The sequence below is a fragment of the Xiphophorus maculatus genome, chromosome 12 (assembly GCF_002775205.1).
Source record: "Xiphophorus maculatus strain JP 163 A chromosome 12, X_maculatus-5.0-male, whole genome shotgun sequence".
Lineage (NCBI taxonomy): Eukaryota > Metazoa > Chordata > Actinopteri > Cyprinodontiformes > Poeciliidae > Xiphophorus > Xiphophorus maculatus.
The window spans coordinates 22,016,520-22,037,001 of NC_036454.1; the positions used below are offsets into that span (position 1 = coordinate 22,016,520).

The following is a 20,482-nucleotide window of genomic DNA, read 5'->3' on the forward strand; positions in this document are numbered from 1 at the left end:
CACTTAAAATATACCACTGTGTGTAATGAGTGTGACGAGACAATATCCTCACACTGTTATACCACCAGTTCTAGCTTGAACTTCTGATACAACTTCTGATCCATGAGCACATACATTTTTCAGCTGAGTCTGGGACAAACAGACCAGTCAATGTTCCTCCAACTTGTTATTGTCAAATTCTCTTGAGTTTGTGTGAACTGTAGCCTCAGTTCCCTGTAGCTGACAAAAGTTGCAGAAATATCTGTTGCTTGCCATTTGGGTGCCCTAAAAACAGACAAAAGTAGGACTCATCTTTAAATCCTTCAAACAAGGCCTATTCTTGAAAATAGCAATTTTGTTAGAATAAGATTTGATTTACTTTTATGAGTAGTTTTATTACACTGTACTTTATACTCAACTGAAAGTAAAAAGAAAAGGCGTGAAATACAGACACACCAAGTTAAAGTAAGACTTATTTATTACGCACATGCTTTGCTACTTTAAGGCAATTTAACACCTGCTAAGCCTGCTGTGCAATTTAACACTGGAAGAAATTTACGATGTTCTAAACTGCATTTTTATATTTACATTGCGACAATAAGTCTTAGTCTCGTAGGTTGTTTTGTTTTTGTTTTGTTTGTTTAAATGAAAGAAAAAACAGATTTGGAAAAGTGACATAATGACATAAATTTTAAATATTAAATCAGATGTTTTGATAAGTTACTCAGTACTTCAGTACTAATTTATTTCATTAACTGAAATAAATGAACAAATAAAAACTTTTTTACTCTTACTTGGGTAATTTTTTAGATGGGTGCTTCTTAGTTTTTGCTCATACTTCAGTACAATGTTGGATACCTTACCCTCCCTGAAGAAGATTAATTAGGAGGAGCCTATTGATAAAAAACCAAAAATTTGCAAAGCCTGCAGAACTTTTTCCACATTCAGTCAAATAATGATTTCAGATTAACAGATTGTACTGCTGTTCGAAGTAAGTCATTCTTGAAGCAGGACAGGTGTAGCAGACTGAACATGGGGTCATTTGTCATGTCTTTGTTGCTGTAGTATTTCTAATTTTCAAGCATTTCATCTATTCAGAGCAATATCTGTTTTTTTAAATGCTGATGGAATGTAAGTTTTCTTTTTCATCAATATCTGAAAAATAATTTAAATCACTCATGCTGGAGATTCTTCTTTTTCTGAATCAAATTTGTTATGTAGTTCCTATATCTATTAACATGGCTCACTCATTTTTAGTTAAATATGTTACGATTAATTGTAGTGATCAAGCGTGATTCTTTTGGTTCATGTTGCAATATTTAAGCGAGCGCAGCCTGTGCCCTACCTCACGGTTCACGTTCTGACTTATCAACATTGACTTCACCTCGTTTCATGAATCCCCAGCAGAGAGACTTCAATATCATCTTTACCTCTGATATTTCAAACAGCTGTAAGCCAGCAGATGGATGCCTCCAGCCAGGCCCATCTACTCCACCTAAATCGATCCAGGCTGTTACAGACCTTGAGTCAAATATAAATAAATTAAGATATGATTTCAGATTACATGTTGATGAATTATTCATTAACCGTTGACAGCTGATGTGATTACCATAATACCAGGTGATTATCAAGTTGTCATATTGTTACGAATAATATTTAAATTTATCTTTCAATGTTTTGACTTAATGGAGCAAACGAGAAACGTTGTCTCATTATTCATTCGTTTTCCTTGGATATGTTTCCACCAACATATCCAAGACCTTGGAAAAAATAACACTGTGTTGCACAATCCTGTAACGTCTGCCCGGGATCCGCTAAGGTCAGGGAGACCATGTTGTTGCAGAAACAGTGTTTTGTTCATCAGTTCCATCCAGTTGCACATTTTTTATTTTTGAGTGACAAAAACAACCTGAAATTACCCACCCAGCTATAGGTCATAGTTAAGAAAAACAATGTCATGTTATTAAACTTGTTTGAATGTTCTCAGATGCTGTACCATTTTGGTAATAAGAGAAAAAAACTTTTCTCATGAAATATACTTGTAATAAAGCAACTTTATGTTCACTGGTGGCACCCCTCTCTTGCATTCAGGCTATATTAGAGAAGTTAACCTTCTTTCCCCTGTAGATAATGATATTTCAGAGGTCGTGGCGGCACGGTGACACTCTGAGAGATTCATCTCTTATTCAACAGAACCAATCTCCCTCCATGTCTATCAGACAGCCTGAAGCAGGACAATCTTTTTTTTTAAAGGGGTTGTGGAAGATGCACAGGATTGTTTCCCCATGTTACGTTGCACGTTATCAATCCTTGAAATTGGGGGAGAGAGCACATAAAACCCCAAAAGGGGGACAAAAATAAATAAGCAAAATTAATGATTTTGTGGTTTCAGGGAAACAAAACTCGCAGCCCCATAAGACTAATAAAATTCCAGAAGATCATCCTAGAGGGAAGGAAGCACATTTAAATGACCTTCCCTTTCAGTGTTGCTATTAGTAAGATGTCTTAAGATTGATTTAGTAAGAACTCTGATAAATGGATGGGTGCTAAGTGTTTTAATGTGAGCTTCTTTGTTCAAATGTTACGTTTTATTTGACTCATTTTTAGATTACAGTATCCTCATGTAGAAGGCTGTTTGTCCCAACATTATTAGACAGCAAGTGTAAACTCAACATATTCTGAGTATTATTTAAGTGCCTTTTACTTTTGTGACATTTGAACATATTTCAAACACAATGGACTTCGTTTATGAAAACTGGACTAGATTCACTTGTGATCTATGAAGCTGTGGAAATAATGCTCAATCCCAGCATGTGGAAAGTGAGACTTGATAAGTTTACTGTCTGAAAACAAACAATCTTCATGTAAATTCAACATCCTGCAGTGAAAGAGCAAAAAGGGTGACACTCTCACAAATATTTTAGAGCACAAAACCTAAAATGAGGTTTTTCCACGCAAATACATTTTCTACAAATGTTGCAGAAAATATGGGTAATGCTGAAGGAGGTCGTGTTTCTGTCATTACGTCTCAGAGCACCAAAGGAAATCTGACTATGCAACACAATATTGTGCAGAACTGCACAGGCATAAAATATATTACCGTTTATAGGCCACGTTCTACCAGCTGATCCAAAGCAGGCCAATCTCCCCTTCAGTACTCCAGAGTAGTGATTCACTACGGCCTGTTATGACTTTGGTTTCCCAAAGCATATTAAAGTTTTACATTCTGACATAATTACATAATTAGATGTCTTTGAAATCAAGAACTTTCCATACAAAAATGCTGAATCTAGAAGAATCTTCATCTTCCTGAGTGTAATTATGAAAACGACATTAACAACACTGGCTGCTTAAATCATTTTACATGCTGGTCCAGATCTTGTGACATTTTATGTTCTGCTTAGCAGGTCAGCAGTTAATCACAGACACAGCTCAGATTCATAAAAGTAACATTATTGTAAGAATTAGTTTGCCCTACAATAAAAATATCTAAAGTTATTGGCTATCAAACCTAGTTTTTGCACTAATATGGACCAATAATTCTCCAACACTGAATTATATTTTTGCTGGTTCAAGCTGACATAAATTTATATAAACAATCTGAGACTTGGCCTGGAGTTTTTTATTTAAACATATGGCACATTCATAACTAAACCCATTCATTCCCAGATTTGCAATAAATGGATACCCAGTCGTAGTTTTAATATGGAGATATGGCTCACTGCCATGGCTTTTTGGAACAGTAGGAGTTGTTAAGTGTTGTTAAGTTAATTGTCAAATGTGTCTCAAAAGAGTTTTATATTGCTTACTATATTCAGTCAAGGTAAAGTATTGTTCCTATATTTTGCATTATGTAAGAAAATATGGTGACTAATGATGCTAAAATGTAGGTTTTATTTGCAGCTTCCAATTTGGCCCTAAATTTAATGACTATTGCACTAAATAAGTAACTTTCGCTGCGTTTAATCATCACCAGTTTAATATCTAGAAACAGCTGACGGATCAAGTCTGAAGTGCTTTTTTTCCAGCTTGAGATATTCTATCTGTAGCAACACAAAAACAGCAGCTAAGGAGGGTTTTGATGTCTCCCGGTGCCAGCATTCAACCAAAAACCTCTACTGACAACCCTACACTAATTTTTCTGCCCATATGCATGTTTTATAAAGATGGACCCATGCAGGAGAATTAATCAGTCATTTCAGACGGGAACAAATTGGTTCTTATACTGTTACACCAACAGCTGAAAAAAAGAACTAATTTTAACCACAGTCTACAATGAGGCCGAAGCGCAGCCCAAGTTTTACTTAAGTGGGCCGACCCCAAGCAGGGCCAGAGGAGAGCAATACGGTCCAGCTGGTGGAAACGTTCACAGGGCGACTGTCCAGTAGTTCAGGCTGCATTACATTGATGGATTGCAGCTTCTAAATCTCCCCTGGCCATCTGCAGCTATAATGTGGGCCACTGGGGGGGTCTGAGATGAAAAGAAAATAGGAGAAGGATGAGCTCCTACAATTTATCTGACCAGGCTGAGCAGAGCCTGCAATGGAGGCTGCGGCAATGGATGGGTTTTTACTACCTTTGATTGGGAAGCAAAGATGGAATCTGGTGCTGGAACCAAAAGGATGTCCTAGGGCGGGCATAAGACATAAAGCCCACTTGATAGCTCTAATGTTGTTACACTCTAATAGGAAAGCATGCAAGTGCAGGAGGCGAAGAGGAAGGAGGCAAAGAGGTGGAGTTGAGAGGGGAAACATTTAGTATTGTGTTACAGAGTTATAATTGATTTTCCAAGTGCATCACAATACAGATTTTCAGAAAACACGTTGTGCAGTAATGTTCGGAGAAAGCGGCTGATAAGCTGGTGAGATGAGACGTTTAAAAATGGAAAAAGCTTTAAGAGCAGAGTGAAGACTTGTGGCGGTTGATTACTGTAGCTGGTCATGATCGAAGGATGAAGTGAGAGAATACAAACAGATTAAATGGCCACTCACACAGACAAGCTGGGGAGCTTTCAATTAATGGAGCCTAGTTCAGGAAAAAAAATGCACAGTGCCCAAAATAATTAACGCAGCTCATCAGCAGTGCAATCAACTGCTCTCAGCATAACAATATACCCATCTACAAACATAGCAGTTGCACAGAACAAGTAAGTAAAGCTGACAAAGTGAAAGGCTAGAAAATTGGAAGGGTATGCTAATTGAATATTGGATGTGGGATCAATATATACCAAAAGTCATGTAAATATTAGGACAGTCTGGTTACCAAAGTTGTCAAAATATACTAAAGACTTAAAAGTCAAAGTCCTTCAAATGCAAAAAACACTATCAAAGTGATTAGTTTTCTTCTATTGTCTCTTCTAGCATTCTCCCCCAATGTTAACGCTTAATGGTGAAATATGACCTTTTTTTTTCTTTTATTAAACATGACAAATGAGAACCAGTTCATGTTGGAGCTGACGATATATTTCAAAATGTTTAGGTGGTGAACTTGAAACTCCCATGAACATTTTATCCATAATAATCATAGTAACTCTTTGTGGATCATAAATCAGAGTTCTCTAGTGGTGATGTAATGGTGCTACTGATTTTGACAAACAATGGAAGAGAAGTCAAGACAATGAGGTGAGAAAGAAAGAAGTGGTTAGTCAGACAGCCGGATGGTGAGAAGCAGGCCGTGTTCTGGTGAAGAAGAAGGGCATAGTCAAAATGAAACTGAGCAAAATGAAAAAAGAGCTTGTAAGAACAGAAAAAAGCTGATAAAATGGGGCATGCACTTTGTATTAGGATTTGGATACTTTAATTCCTTAAGAGTAAGGGATCTTCTTTCTTAAGTAATTGCTCTCTGTCAGCCTAATTTGAATTCAGCATTTCATATATCATCCCGTACTCGAGGGACGTTACACTGCAGAAAGGATGGGGGAGTTTGAGGGTATGTGGGGCTTGGGGGTCTAGAGGTTCAGGCTAGGTTAGGAGTATAAGGTTGACTCCTGGTATGTTCTCGGTAATTAGGAAAGGTGCCAAAGTTTGAATTTAATACAGCCCAGGGTGAGCGTGCGAGAGCTTGTTAGGAAAGTCTTTAGTCTGGACCCCGAGGAGTGTGTCAAGCATTTCCGTGTCAAAGGCCTCATCAGTCATTAGCGCTATATTCTGTCGCAGTAGGGATTTCCAGAGGGGAGGAAAAGGAGCCGCACCGAATCTACAAAATCATCTCTTTAAGCTTTACCGAGCGGGTTATGTGAGTGGATTTCATAAAAGGAAGGGCAGTGGAGTTCAGAGAAACGCAGGGTTTCTCAGAGATCAGCTACATTTTACAACTGAATATGAAATAAATGCAGCAAATCGAAGCAGTTTGAGATCGAGAGGCTGCAAGAAGTCATGGACATTATGCAATGTAGCAAAGCTAAATATTTTTACATGGAGAACTCCTTAGATAACACTGGGCTTCCAGAGAAGCTGTGAGTCACAACAAACATAGGTATATATTCTGAAATGTTTATAAGAATTTCAAATTTACCCGTGTAGCATCCTCGTTGACACTCGTTATTCAGCTCTCTCAACACTGATGATGATACAAAAAGCTTTGAAACTGCTTAACAAGATGTGTATTCAAAGGTTTGCCTGTGCAATATTGCTTTAATGATCAGCTCTACTGTTCATTATCAGCATTCAAGTCAACTGAAACAACACATTCTGTTCTCTGACGCTGACTTTCTCTGTAAAATGCTGACTACTGCAAGGGGAGTAGAAGCAAGTCTCATTACAAATCCACTGAGGGACAAGCTAAGGCTTTACTAAGAGTGAACTGATTAGGAAATGCACACAGGATAATGAAGCATATTAGCAAAAGCAATATGAACACACATGGGGACAGCTGCAGGCATACACAAAACTAATCTTGCACAAATCCATGCAAAGCTACTCTTGCACCCCAAAGCGATTGGAAACCTTAATGTACATATGCTAATAAAAAAAACCCTGCTAGTGTTTGCCTAAGTAACAAGAATTGTTATGACAATGGCGTGAAAATGTCAAACATTTGCAGCAGCATACTTAGCAGAGCTGGTGCACCGTTCCATCTCCGCAGCTGTACTACAAGCAGCTTTCTAGATTTAATTGGATGGCGGACATACACTGCTGAGAGGTGAGGGGCTTAGAGCGGAGAGGTGGAGGGTCTAACTAAAGGATGTTAAACCTAATTCCAGGAGGAAACCCTGCATGGAGGATTTTCTGCTGCCCTTTGCTCTCGATAAGTTAATCAGCTCAGCACTGAGTCAAGAAAACAGAACACACTACAAAATACCATGTTGCAATTATTATAAATAATATCTCTGCATCTTTTGTAGAAAAATGCCACTTATTTAAGCTTTGATAAAGGTTAATTTTTGATTACGATTCATCCCCACTTTTCACTGTATTTCCTTGTTTCCTGAGTCCAACAAAGACTTTGTTGATATCATTGAACAATACAACTAATCTGGAGAAATCTACTCTCACACTCAGAAATTTTGCCAACTTCTTTAAGGATTTTTTATTAAAAAAATTAGACAACCATGCAACATTTCTAGAAGTATTTCTGTTGATTTAAGTGGGGCTTGAAACCATAGTCAGTTTGTTTATGCACAGAACTTCATGCTCCAGTAAACTCATGCATTACTAGTGAGTGTGAAATCTACTTGAAGGACAGAAGGAAAGAAAAAAGAAAAGAACAAAAATATGCTTTTGGTTTTAAATTTGCTATTATTTCAAGGAGAAGTTTATGAGATATCTCTTCCCACTGCTATCCTTATACCCTCCACCCACTAAAGTCCGACACCTAAAACAGTTGTCTGCAACCTTTACAGCATAAAGAGCCATCTCTGCTCTCAGGCCAGCCAAATGAAAACTTGCTTAGAAATGTGCATGTCACTAAAAATTTTAGAAGTTTAGATATCATTTACAACAATGTTGTCATGCGTGTTCATCCGTGTGTGTCGATTGTTTTTTTTTGTTTTGTTTTTTACCATCAACCTGCCAGGGAATTACAGATGAAAATTAGCCCTTGTGGCTAAATTTAGCACATTTACATGATTGTTTAAAAATATTTATATTGATTAACATGCACTGTACCTCATGAAATAAATTCAAATTCGAATTAGATCAATATCTACTCTCTATTTTTATTATTTTAATTAAAAAATTTTAAAAAATTAGCTAAAGACGATGGATCTTTTTTTCTGTAGGATGGAAAATTATGTTGAATATGCATATAGGTGCCAGCTTAATGAAAAAGAAAACATAATATTGATACTTTCAGAGTCATTCTATGCAATGCAATATTTGCAGTGCAAATATTGAAAGAAAAATAATCTGCATTTGTTATTCTATCTATATTTAAAGACATTTAGATATTTTTTTTGTAAATTTTAGTCAAATTGATTAGGAGAAATTGTGGACGGTCCAAACAGCCTGAGACACAGGTTGCAGACCCCTCACCTAAAGGTATCTGTTGCCATTTAATTCAAGAAGCATATAAGCTGATTCATCATGAACTGTGATCAGTTTCTTTCTTGAAAGCACAAGCAGCTTCAATAAGCCTATGCAGTACAAACCGATGAATCAATAATCAGGCACAGAGATGTCTGTAAAGAGGTGTAACGAGATCTCGTGATATCAAAATGTCACCAAATGAAGTGAAGTCTGTCTCATGAAATACTGTGAAATTCAGATATGAAGATGAATGCTTTAGACTTGATATTCTGCATTTTGTTCCTTCTCTTATTTTGAAGTATGAAAGAAGTAGTTCTTGACGGACTATCTAAAATACAGAGACAGACAAAATATTAAGCTTTGGAGAATATTAAAACCTAACAAACCTGATAAGCTAAAATAGTGTGGGCTGGAATATTTAAGATTATAATGTTGATAATATATGATGTCCAATAATGTGCAACTTTCATTAGAGCTCTCTTTTTTTTTCTTGAAAGCTCAAGATTGTTTGTCATTTAGTGTTGTGAGATTTCGCCCTTAATCAGTATCCATGTCACACACATGTTGTTCAGTGAAGGAAGATCAGCAGCTTAATTCCAAATGTGAAAAGATAAAAATTCATCCAGCTGGATGAAATATCAGTTTCTTTGAGTCTATTATTTTTAAGGAAAAATAAAGCAGTTACTTTTTTCTTGTTTCTGCCCTTGTTGAAAGGATCCTAATTGTGTTGTTGTTTTTACAAATAAAGGTTTTGAACCAAGTTGCAGATTCAAGCTGTTCTTTTTTTCTTTTCTTTTTTCACTGTTTCACACAGATGAACACCCATCCTTCCTCTTTGTTACTCCACCAAGTGAGATTTAAAAAAATGGGCACGACAGAAGGAGTGTGGGGTTATATATGTCAGATACCGCCACTGCTTTCTGTTGCTCTGTTTGCTTTGTTTTAGATCTGTTAGGATTACCTAACAACATGGTTCATTAGAACACATTAAATTACCATTACAATGTTTTTTGTGCAAGCAAATGTATTTTAATTGAGACAGTATCTACAAATCAGGATAGTTGCAAATGAGCTCCTAACACAAATATATCAGTTGTAAAATGCAGGAAGCTATTCCTTGTTCTCCTCCCCCTTCATCATAGAAAGCGAGAGGTTCACCACCAGATATGAAAAAAAAAACACTGGGGCAGGGCTAAGAAAGACAAAGTAAACAATTACATTTTATTTGGCCTAGGTCTTCATGTGATTGTCAAAGATTGAAGGGGAAACTTGGCTCTGACAGCGTTTTGTAGCTTGTTCTATGTGTTTAGGGTTCATTCAAAAGTAATAATACTACTACTACTACTATTACAATCAGTAGTAGTAGTGATACTACTGCTACCTCTAATAATAACAATAATGATGATAAAGTATCAATCAGGGCAGCAGCCAAGCAAATGAAATAGCTTACTGGAAAGATCAGTTTAAAAGCAAAACACACTGTGAGTGGATTGTTAAACAAAAAGCCAGAATTTGCCTTTCACTCTTTTGCAGCGTTATGTGATTGGCTCCCGGTCTAAAGTGTGGTTTATTGCATTAGTGCCCAGAAGCACAGAAACAAAACAGGGGCAAAGTTGTCTTTGTCGTTATTAATATTAATAACTCCAAGTTCAGTTTGTGTATCCTGACAAGGTGGTAAATATTGGGAGTTTTGCCAAAATACAACATTTTAGAAAAGTCTGCTAAAAGCAACAACTGTGGGTTTCTAGGTAGAGGACATTCAGGTCACCTAATGTCCAGAGGTGGGCACAAACTAGGTGTCAATAAGAACTGTAAACAGGACTTACACAAAGTTCAGAGTTTAAGCTTGATTTGTTGGCTTTAGTAAACATTCGGCCAAACTAACCACTTTAAGCAGATTCTTAAGTGAATTTTTAAAGTATATTTTTTTTCAAGTCAGACATACTTTTTCTCTGAACATTATAGCTCTGATAGAGAAATTGTTCGCGCAGCAAGTCTTATATATTTGAGCCAGAATATGGTGCATGATGGATGGTAAAAGTAACAAGCAGTGCTGAGGATCATGATTATTTTCAGAACTCAAATCTACTTATATTCCTTTTTGAAGTTTCTGCCACCATTATGTGGCACACCAGCACAGCCATCAGACACCTGACATGCAAATCCACTGCTATTTACATTAAACACTAAGCACACAAACAGAGTGGAGGACTTAATTTTGTGACATGTGTGAAACTGAAGTGGGTGACGGTGCCCAACGCTCGCCTTGATATTAATGCTGTAATTACTATCATGTCTTGGATCGAATGTGCAGTCATGTCTGGGCTGAGCGGACCCATCATAAGTCTATCTGCTTGTCTATCATTTTTAGCAGAGGTAGGAGCTGATGTGGCAGACTTACAGGCCCTGAATGGATAAATAGTTGATACTCAGAAACAAAATCCAACAAGCCAGTGGCAGTTTCTGATATGGGTGACATGGGCAACCGCGCAAGCGGGCAATTTGTCAGGCAGCGCTACGAAGGCATGAAAGGGTCCCACTCTATTGTCATCTCATTTGGGGAATAATTAGAAAAAGGCTCACATTTTTTACTAAGACCATCCAGAATGTAAAGATGAAACTTAGCTGAGCATTGACCAGCTGAAACACTGCTGATGGAGGAGAATAAAGCCTCAAAGAAGCGCATTTTATCTATGTGTTAATACCAGAAAGTGTTGAATCATTGAAACAACTGAATATAAACGCTGTCCTCATTCAATATGACAGATCCCACAAGGATCACTATGTTCCTTCCTTTTAAATATGGACTACTCGAAACTCGCAATTGCATTTTGAGGAAAACAAAACCAAGTGGCTTTGGCTGCTTTATAGTATTAATAGGAGAAACAATGTGTCTATATGTTTCATTTGCTTCCAAATTAGAGAGAGTGCACATTACATTATATAATTTATTTTCTTTTCTGCTCAACCTTCCGAACCCTATTTTCTTTTTCAGACAAAATCTTAGAGAACAGAGATTACTTTTCAATTTTCTCCTGCTCTCTGAAAGAACACTTTCCACTGGCCTCCTCAACCAACGAGATATCACATATTCCCCTGCTTCCCATACAGTAACGTTTTCAAACATGAATATGAATGTTTCCCAGTGCCATGGCAAACGTAGTAAGAACTGCGTGTGTAATTACTTAGTTTGTTTGCCCGTGGTTTACTCTCAGTGCCACAATCAATTATGCTGCCCTCAAAAATGGTAAATAATGAGCAAAGCTTGAGGCTAAAAAGATTTTTGGAAAGCGAATTCAATACTTCACCTCCGAGAGAACGGGAGAAACAGCTGAAGTAAAATGGATACAGTAATGAGTCCCCTGTTGTATCTTGTTATGTCTAGATACATCCTACTGCATTACTTCTTTTTGCCCGGGCACACACATTTTTGCTCCTACATTACAAACTTTATCATAACAAACTGCACTTACAACACATTTGACTTTTTTATTTCGAGTGCTGAAAATCTCAACAAAGATGTAATACACTATTTTAATGGTAGGCTACATCATCTTCTTTCAAAACTAATGACACTAACATGATCTGCTTTATTTGTTCACATTTTTATAGTCAATTTTTCAAAATATGCTTTTTTTTCTCCCAAAATGATTGCGGTTCTTTATGAGATTTCAGAAAATATGCAATAAGCAGTGCTACATTTGACAGTAGAGAAGAAGAAATACACTGTAGTTGGCGTTTGTGGATTGATTTGGAAAACAACAACAACAAATGGAGCACCCAGTGGAAATTTCTGTGAGAACATGACGAAGGCAAATAATCTTGTGCAGTTGAACTCAAGGTTAAGATATCTCCAATCACATCCATTATATAGCCCTGTAGTGCACTACCCATTGTAGCTGTGGTTTAAAAATGTGGGTAGGTGCATTGATTTGTTACATCCTGGCAATGGTAACCAACAGATTAAATAGCAGGCTATAACTCTGAGCTGTTTAATTAGTAAAGCAAAGAAGAAATCACAGTAGAAGCAAAATCAATGATTGGGAAAAATGCAGTGTGGTGAACACAGAACTGACTGTGCGGTATAAATATCACAACCAACAACCAGGGTATATCAAAGGACAGATGAAGCAATAAGCCCCTTTGTAAACCTGCTTTTTGACGACAGCTCCTTCCAAAGCTCTCTTGAACTTTCAAACGCTTTGTCAGGTTGCAACTTCAATGCATTTTATTGGGATGGCAGGCCAACTCAAAGTATGGATATAAAGTAGAAGGACATATTGTTTTCCACATTTTTTTGTCATTAGAAATCTGAAAGCCAACTTGAATCAAAAGTATGTACAGCCCATTTTTTTCTACTAAAGAGAAATATCCCAAGCAGAATGACTGTGCCACCATTATGTTTATCTGTGGAGATGGATGTTCAGAATGACCTGCACTGTTAGTTTTCCTCCACACAATGCATTTTGCATCTGGGCCAGAAAATGTACTTACTATCTGATGTGATCCTGGCACCTTATTCCCAATGCTTGCTCTATACTGTGTGTGTCTTGTGGCAAACTGTAAGCGGGAGTTTGTATGGCTTGCCGCTAAGCTTGGCTTTCTCTTTGCTTTTTTCCATATAGACTTGTTTTGTCAAAAGATACTTATCCCTTGAGTTGTGGATCTCTGAGAGCTCTCCACAGTCACCATGGCCCCCTTTAAGTTGCTTCTCTGATTGTCTCAGTTTCTCAGGATGGTTATAAATGAAATTTATAAAAGAAATTTCTTCAAAGGTCTGCAGTTGTTTCATTTTCCAATGACACATGAACAGTGCTCAATTAAATGATCAATGCTTGAGAAATGACTTTTAACTTGTCAATAAATTTATCCCTGACCTTGGTCTTCATGGTCTTCTGTTTGTTCACTAATGTATCCTAACAAAACATCTGAATGATTATCAAGATAAAGTTACACACAGCCCCACAGTGGCACATTATCTTACTTAAGAATATTGAATTCATGAGAGCTTAACTAAACGAATGCAACACCTTTCAGATTTATATTAGTAAACAAAGTTGAGAACAATATTTAAGCAAAAAAAAAAACCCACACCATTTCAGAAAATATAATCAATACTGTGAAAAGCAGAAAACTGCTTTTAAATTAACTAGATAGCAGGTTTAGAAGAAAGTCTCTACATTTTGCTCCTTGTAATAAGCTCTTTTACACTCTCTTTTGAAAGTGTGAAAGGGCAAGATGAGCTCAATGCTGATCTCAGTTTAGATCAAAGGAGGGATACCTGAAGAGATGGAAGCCAAGCCAAACATGTCGGGTTGCCGGTTGGGGGCTACAGGTTCATACGGAGATGAGTCTTCCATATCTCCACCTGAAACAACAAAGGAATAATATTTATTACCACTGAAGAAACCCAAATCACTCTAACACTGAGAGAAAGTAACTTGGATCACGGAAACTAAAGACAGAAAACAGATGTGGTCACATTCGCAACAAACAACATTCATAGTCTTGCACAGATGAGCCAAACAAATTTATGCACTGCATTTGAAGAAGACATAAGGTGCTAATAACCTGTTCTACTAAGTTCAGTCAAGGTCTTACATCCTGATCAAATGATTTCCTTCTGGGTGAATCAGCCTGTTCCTGTTGTGGTCTGAATCAAGAGAACGATTGGCAAACTAAAGCACAAGCAATGGATCTTCCATGCTAACAATGTGTTGTAGGAGCAGTTTGTAAAGAAAAAAAAAAATCAAATTAGCACTCAACTGACTGTGTGTCTCCCATGCGCCCGCTCCTCAGTGGGCTCTAATCCCACATTTAAAATTCATAGCCATTCTGTGTGATTGAGACAAACCCTCCAGTGTGTAATAGCTTTGCATTCTGATCCTAACAGGAACACAGTGCAGGTGTTGTGAGGGTGGCTCTGAGGCCCCCTGCTAGAGATGAGAAAATTTGAAATCTCCTGGTAGGAGACTACACTTCCCGAACAACAAATCAGTAGATGTAATCAGAGCTTAAGGTACAATTTATCAAAATAATGCCCAGAAATGTTCATAGTGAAGATAAAAGCCAATGAAAAAATTCTACAGTCTTTGCTTAGATTTTCCTGTTGAATATAAGTTTTTCTTTTCTTATTGCATGGTGTGGGATAATTTATGTGCCTTTTTTTGCGCGCATGCCACATATGGGTCATTCCTGTTAACGACTGAAAAGGGAGTGAAATATTATCACAAGAAACATTTAGAAAAAAAACTTCAGTAAAGATTTATCTCTTAAAAAATAGAATCAAGGCAGCTCTTTACGTAAAGCTTTACAGCTCAAAAAATAAAGCAGGAGACAGGAGTCAAAAAAGGACAGGATAAGAGCATCAGAAAAACTGACTCTCACAAGTGGAGGAGACCTCAAAAGCTGAAGCCGCACTGGCTCAACTCCAAACGCAGCTATGAGCCCAAAGGTTCTGTCTCCTGGCTTAGCGGCCGCAGGAAAACATGAACCGCCAGCAACATGATGCCAGCAGAAATCTGGATGCTGGCCAAAGGGTCAGGAGAGAGGCAACATGAAAAGTCCGGCTTCATGTGAGCAGTGAGCAGACAGCAGGTCACAAAAAAAGACACCGGAGAAAAGTAAAACAGAAAAATTCCCTTTTATTGAGTTAATAATTTGAGGTTTGACGAGGAGAGTGTTAAAAAGAGAAACATTCTAAAGATCCATTGTTGCTCTGGAGGAGCTGCAGAGATCCATAGCTTCAGATGCAGAATCTGTTGACAGAGAGAATGCTGTCATTCATTCAACAAATTTGGCCTTCAAGGAATCCTGTCAAGAAGAAAGTAATTGTTGAAAGACAGCCAGTTTGTGGTTTGCCACAAATGGACACTGCAAATATTGAAGGATGTGTTCAAATCAGATGAAGCTTGAAATTAAAAATATCTTTATGGTTACAAGTGGCAATAATAGCATCATCCTCAGATCAGAGGGAATGGGATGATGGATGGATGTAGATACAGGGCAACCATGGAAGAAAACTTCAGAGAGGCTACAAAATACTTGAGTCTGGGGGCGATGTTCACTTTGCAGCAGGATAATGACCCTAATAAGCAGCCATATCTACAATGGATCAAAGCATGTTCCAGTGCAGGGATGGCGCAGTCCAAGCAATTTTATGATAATTTTTTAGCTGCCTGTCTGTTTATGCTGTGAATTTTGCAAGGTAAATCACAATACAGAAACATACAGAAACCAGGCAGCGCTTTGAATTCATTCAGACAATAATTCATTCTTTAAGAGTTTTAATAAGTTATGTGAGGGTAAATCTTCATGCTTTACTGGAACAATACTGTGACAAGGTCAACATTTCTTCTATCTTTTAATCAAAATAAGTGTTTTATTTTTCTCTAATAACACACCAGCATACCTAAAACTGTTATGATGTATAAATGTCTGTTTTGGAAGATAATCTTGTGATCGACTGTGAGATGGAAAGCTCTTTTATTTCCAGAAAAATTCAATTAAATCTAAAAATGTAACTCTTTGTTTTTTCACCAAATATAAATTAGTCTGCTTGTTTGCAAACAGTTCTGTTTAGTTCTGGTTTTGAATCATTTCCTCTGCAGTACATTGATAAGTCAATCAGCAATATATTGGTGTTACAGTAATTTGATTTTGGATCCAGGATGAAATTGCTTCTTCGAAGTTTTTGGAGGCAATAACACAAATCAGTGCCTTACTGATGGTTAAAAATTACACCAATAATAACATTCTCAATCTAAAAATAAGAGATTTAGTTCACCTCTTTGAAGAATATTGTCAGGATTTGTGTTTTTCTGTGTATTTATTTAGAGTTTTCTGTGGCCGAGTCTTTGTGTTGTCCTGTCTTCCCCTTGATTGTTTCCCAGGTGTGTCTCATTTCTGTGATTACCCTCCTGTGTATTTAATGTCACCTGTGTCTCAGCGTCTCTGTTGGGTCCTTGTCAATGTGTTCCTGTCCATGCATGTAGCCTGTTGCTACCAGTGCTGAGCCCTAGCCTTCTGCTCAACTGTGCTGCCAGGTTTTTTTTGGACTTTTGAAATCATTTAATCCTATTTTCATCATTAAACTTCCTTCATTCATCTCGACCTGGGTCTGTTGCCTCTGCCTCACCACCACACCCTGCACTTCATGACACATATGGATGTGCATTAGAGTCAAGGCAAGTTATTGAATCCCCATGTTCTCTCAAACTGTGGTGATACTTTGATGGACATCAAGTAGCCTGGGATGTGTAAACATTAGTCGGTTGTTACAAAGAACCCAAAGTGTAACAAGAAAATACCTCCCTCATCATTGTACCATCAGAATCATCATAAAACCATGGATCTTTATGTCCATGTGGATGACACCAAATTCCAACATTACCAGTTGATTACTGGAGTTAAGGTTGAAACTAATTGAACCAGGAAATGCATTTCCAAATTATTGTCCAATTTTGGTGGCGTTGTGAGATATGTAGCTTGATTTGAGTTACAGGCCAAATCAAACAGTTTTCAGAAGAACTGTTGTCTTTCTTTCATTTTGCACCATAAAAGAAAGTATTCTCTGATATCAGAAAGACAGGTCTGACCACAAACTGCCATTTGAAGGATATTTTCTTCTTTTTTGGGTTATCTCAGTTTCTCAGATGCCCAGTTTGTAATTTAGCAATGATTCTACACATTATCTAGATGTCTTGAAGGGTTGCGTTTTTGCAAATGTGTTGATTAATTTGCTGTTTTGGGGGTTTTTGTACCAAGCAATTGAAAAGACATACCTAAAACTGTCGCTGGCTTTTGCATACTGGATGTGATTTTATTTTTTTTTTCAATGAAATTACTGAAATAAATGGTAATGTGTCAATTTACTTGACATGCACTTGTTTTAGATTTTTCAACTTAGTTTAAACTTTTCTTTTGTTCATTCTCTGTCTCTTTAATTACTTTCTTTTTCCTTCCTTTGTTTCTTTCTTTCTTTCTTTCTTTCTTTCTTTCTTTCTTTCTTTCTGTCAGTAAACATGCTGATGCCTGCAGAATAATTCATTTGAAAGCTCTTTATGCTTCCATGCCTTTGCTTTTCCGTTGTGTCCCATACAAATCAACATGCTGGTCTTCGTATTTCTATCACAAGGGCGGCTGCAGGACATTGGTTGCTCGGTATGTCTAATTGCACCAATTGCTTTGAAACCTTTCAGCTCAAGACTACCACTTATTCAGCAAATAACCCCCTCAAACTTTGTTCCATTACTGTTTTCTGCAGGGCCCATCAAGGCTGCCCACTTCAGAAAACAAACAAATGATTCAAAGAAAAAAAAAAAACAAATGTTTTTGTTTTTGTTTTTTTCTGAGAGAACCATTTTCTCTTTGCAGAGCAACATGGAAGGAAGGATTCCTATATTTTGCCATAAAGCCCGCTGTCTTGCTGTGATGGTACTTACCATTTTGCACAGGCAGTTACTCACTCTGTGGCAATGCCAGCTGAGATTTGAGTGGTGAGAGTCATAAAATGCAATATGTTGAACTTTAGAGTTTGCAATTTGATTTAACAGTAACAATGTGAACCTTTAAGAGTAGCTGTGGTTAAGGATTCGTTTTAAAGGCTTACACGCAACTGTGCCATAGGTCGCGCTGAATCACAGAACTACAAAACCCACTTTCAATCGCTAATGCCCAGAGGACATGAAAAACGACACCACAGGGAGGCTTGTTGTTTGACAGTCTTCCTGGACCCAATTATGGATTCATTACGTCACAGAAAATTCTTTCCAGCTGTTCAGTGATAAGATGTTTTAAGCTGCAGGGCAACAACTTATCATTGTAATTAAGCCTCCATTTGACTTTGTCGGCTTCGGCAGCACTCAGAGTGTACCGCCTTTCGGCAGAAGAATAATGCTTTGCAAGTGTAAATGTATGCACAGTTTTTGAAATTATTACACTTCCTTCGCATTATCAGGAAGGATAAACTTTTGAGCTGTGGAAAATCCACTCATAAGGTTTTGTGACATTGTTGGTTGATTGTCTCTGAATGAAAGCCAAAATTACTTTCACAGACTGTCATTCAACCTTTTATTTTTAAATGTGACCTCCTGGTTGTCCTTGAGTTTCACATTGATTCTATCCTTTTTTCTTTCTTCCGCCCAGCAGTTTGAAGAAAAAATAACTCCTGAAACTGCTCATGCATATTACATTATAGGCCCTATTCACATGATAAAAATACATTATACAGGGTGGGTCATAAGTTTCCATACATATGAGAACGTAAAATGTATATTTCTTTTATATTTCAGATACCCAAGAAGATGAGTTTGACAAAAGAGCAAAGAATTGAAATTATACTGATGGTTTCCTCATTTCTTTATCCTAACCTTTAGCAGTTGCATGGTTGCATGAAACTTTAACAGAAAACATGGAACGAGCATCACACACGACACTGCGGCAAAACTTATTTGCAAGTTTCAGAAAACTGTAAATGTTGCAGATCAATCATGAAGTGGTCCAGGATGTGCAGCGATTACACAGTCACACAAAAATAAAAACGGTTGTCCAATATAAAATGTTTATTTTTTCTATGTATTGAAACTCATGGCCCACTCTGTATTTACACCACTTCTATTATATTAGCAGTGAAAACTTTGCATCAGTCCAGGCTTAGCTCTAGATCCTCTGCTTGTTCTGTGGGTTGATGCAAAGACTCCACAGTTAACAAAATCAGTTGATCAAGCTGGAGCTCTGTGGAGCCGTTTACTTTTTAGACCATATCTAAAAACAGATTTAATTGAAATGTGACTGAAAGGAAGCTAGACTATGAAAATGTAAAGTTTTGATTTGCATCAAAATAGACAAGTTGCTGGTTAGTCTCAGTTTTGAGATCACACAAACGGAAGGTCCTGACCAAAGAGAGCCTCTAACAGAGTTGGCTTCACATCGCTTCTTTCCTCTTAACTTAAAAATGTATCCACGTTGGTTAATGTGAGTTGATCTTTTAACATCCATAGACTTGTCATACAGAGGATTTTTCTGGGATTCTAGTCATGCTTGAGCAATATCTTTCAAACGCATTTTCCCATGTTCAACACAAAGAAAATAAATATTATCTTAGTTAAGCATCAATACTGAGAAATTGTCTAAAAGTCTGCCAGACTTTTTTCTAATTTGCAGAGAAGCATTAATGTTGCACTCATGAGTCCTTACGTATGCGCAATCACAGATAAGGCGTTTAAATTTCAATTCTGTTTTGCTAATTGACTTTCAACAGGAAGGTTTTTCACTCAGTCCATGTGGTTCACAATGTTAAGCTTTGCTAATACTGATCTATTACAGCAATAAGGTGGTACAGAAAGGTTAAATATACATACTTGCTGTGCAATTAATTATTGGTAAGTCACGCCAGGAAAAGCATGAATTATGTTTTGCATTGTATCCTTGTCTAACTGTAATACTATGCTACTCGATATCTTTGCAGACTGGGTAGCTTTTTCATGCCATTTGAAATGTTTTATTGTAACTGCCCTGAATTAGGTTGTTACATAAGATATTTTTCAAAACTAAACAGTTTTAAAGGATGTTGAATCTGATTCTAATGCAACAACAGTAGAATCATATAGGGATCGGACTCTGCCTTGTTAATATGGTCTTATAGTTAAAACATTTGCGTTCTGTTGCATTTGATCAATTGAGTCTCTCTACAATGATGGAAGGTCAGTTGGCATTAATCTTTGATCTAGAAGCCTGTAGTCAGTTTTTCAGGTAGATTAGTGACAATGGTGCCTTCGAGATTCTGAGATTATAAGGAATCCAGTGATGCTAAATATGTCATGATTAATAACATGGAAAGAGCTAAAATAGCATTCAAATATTGTGATAATGACGCTAATGCTGATGTACTGCTACTAACAAATGTGTGTCTATGCTTTAAAGCGCTGTGGTACCACCTGCACACTGGTAACTACTGCTGGTATTGACTCAAAGTTTGTGCACTGAGCTGTTCACCTCTTTTGAATGTAAGGTGAATATTCTCTCGCCTTCCTTTCTTT

At 37.2% G+C, this 20,482-nt stretch overlaps 1 protein-coding gene across 1 annotated transcript in view; it reads right to left on the bottom strand.

Annotated features, from left to right (window-relative positions):
* Positions 1–20,482, bottom strand: part of LOC102220440 (GDNF family receptor alpha-2-like) — a 70,726-nt gene that overhangs the window by 37,876 nt on the left and 12,368 nt on the right. The window contains exon 3 of the mRNA XM_005808520.3: positions 13,726–13,812. Coding sequence (XP_005808577.1) covers positions 13,726–13,812 — 87 coding nt within the window. The remainder of the gene's footprint in view (positions 1–13,725; positions 13,813–20,482) is intronic.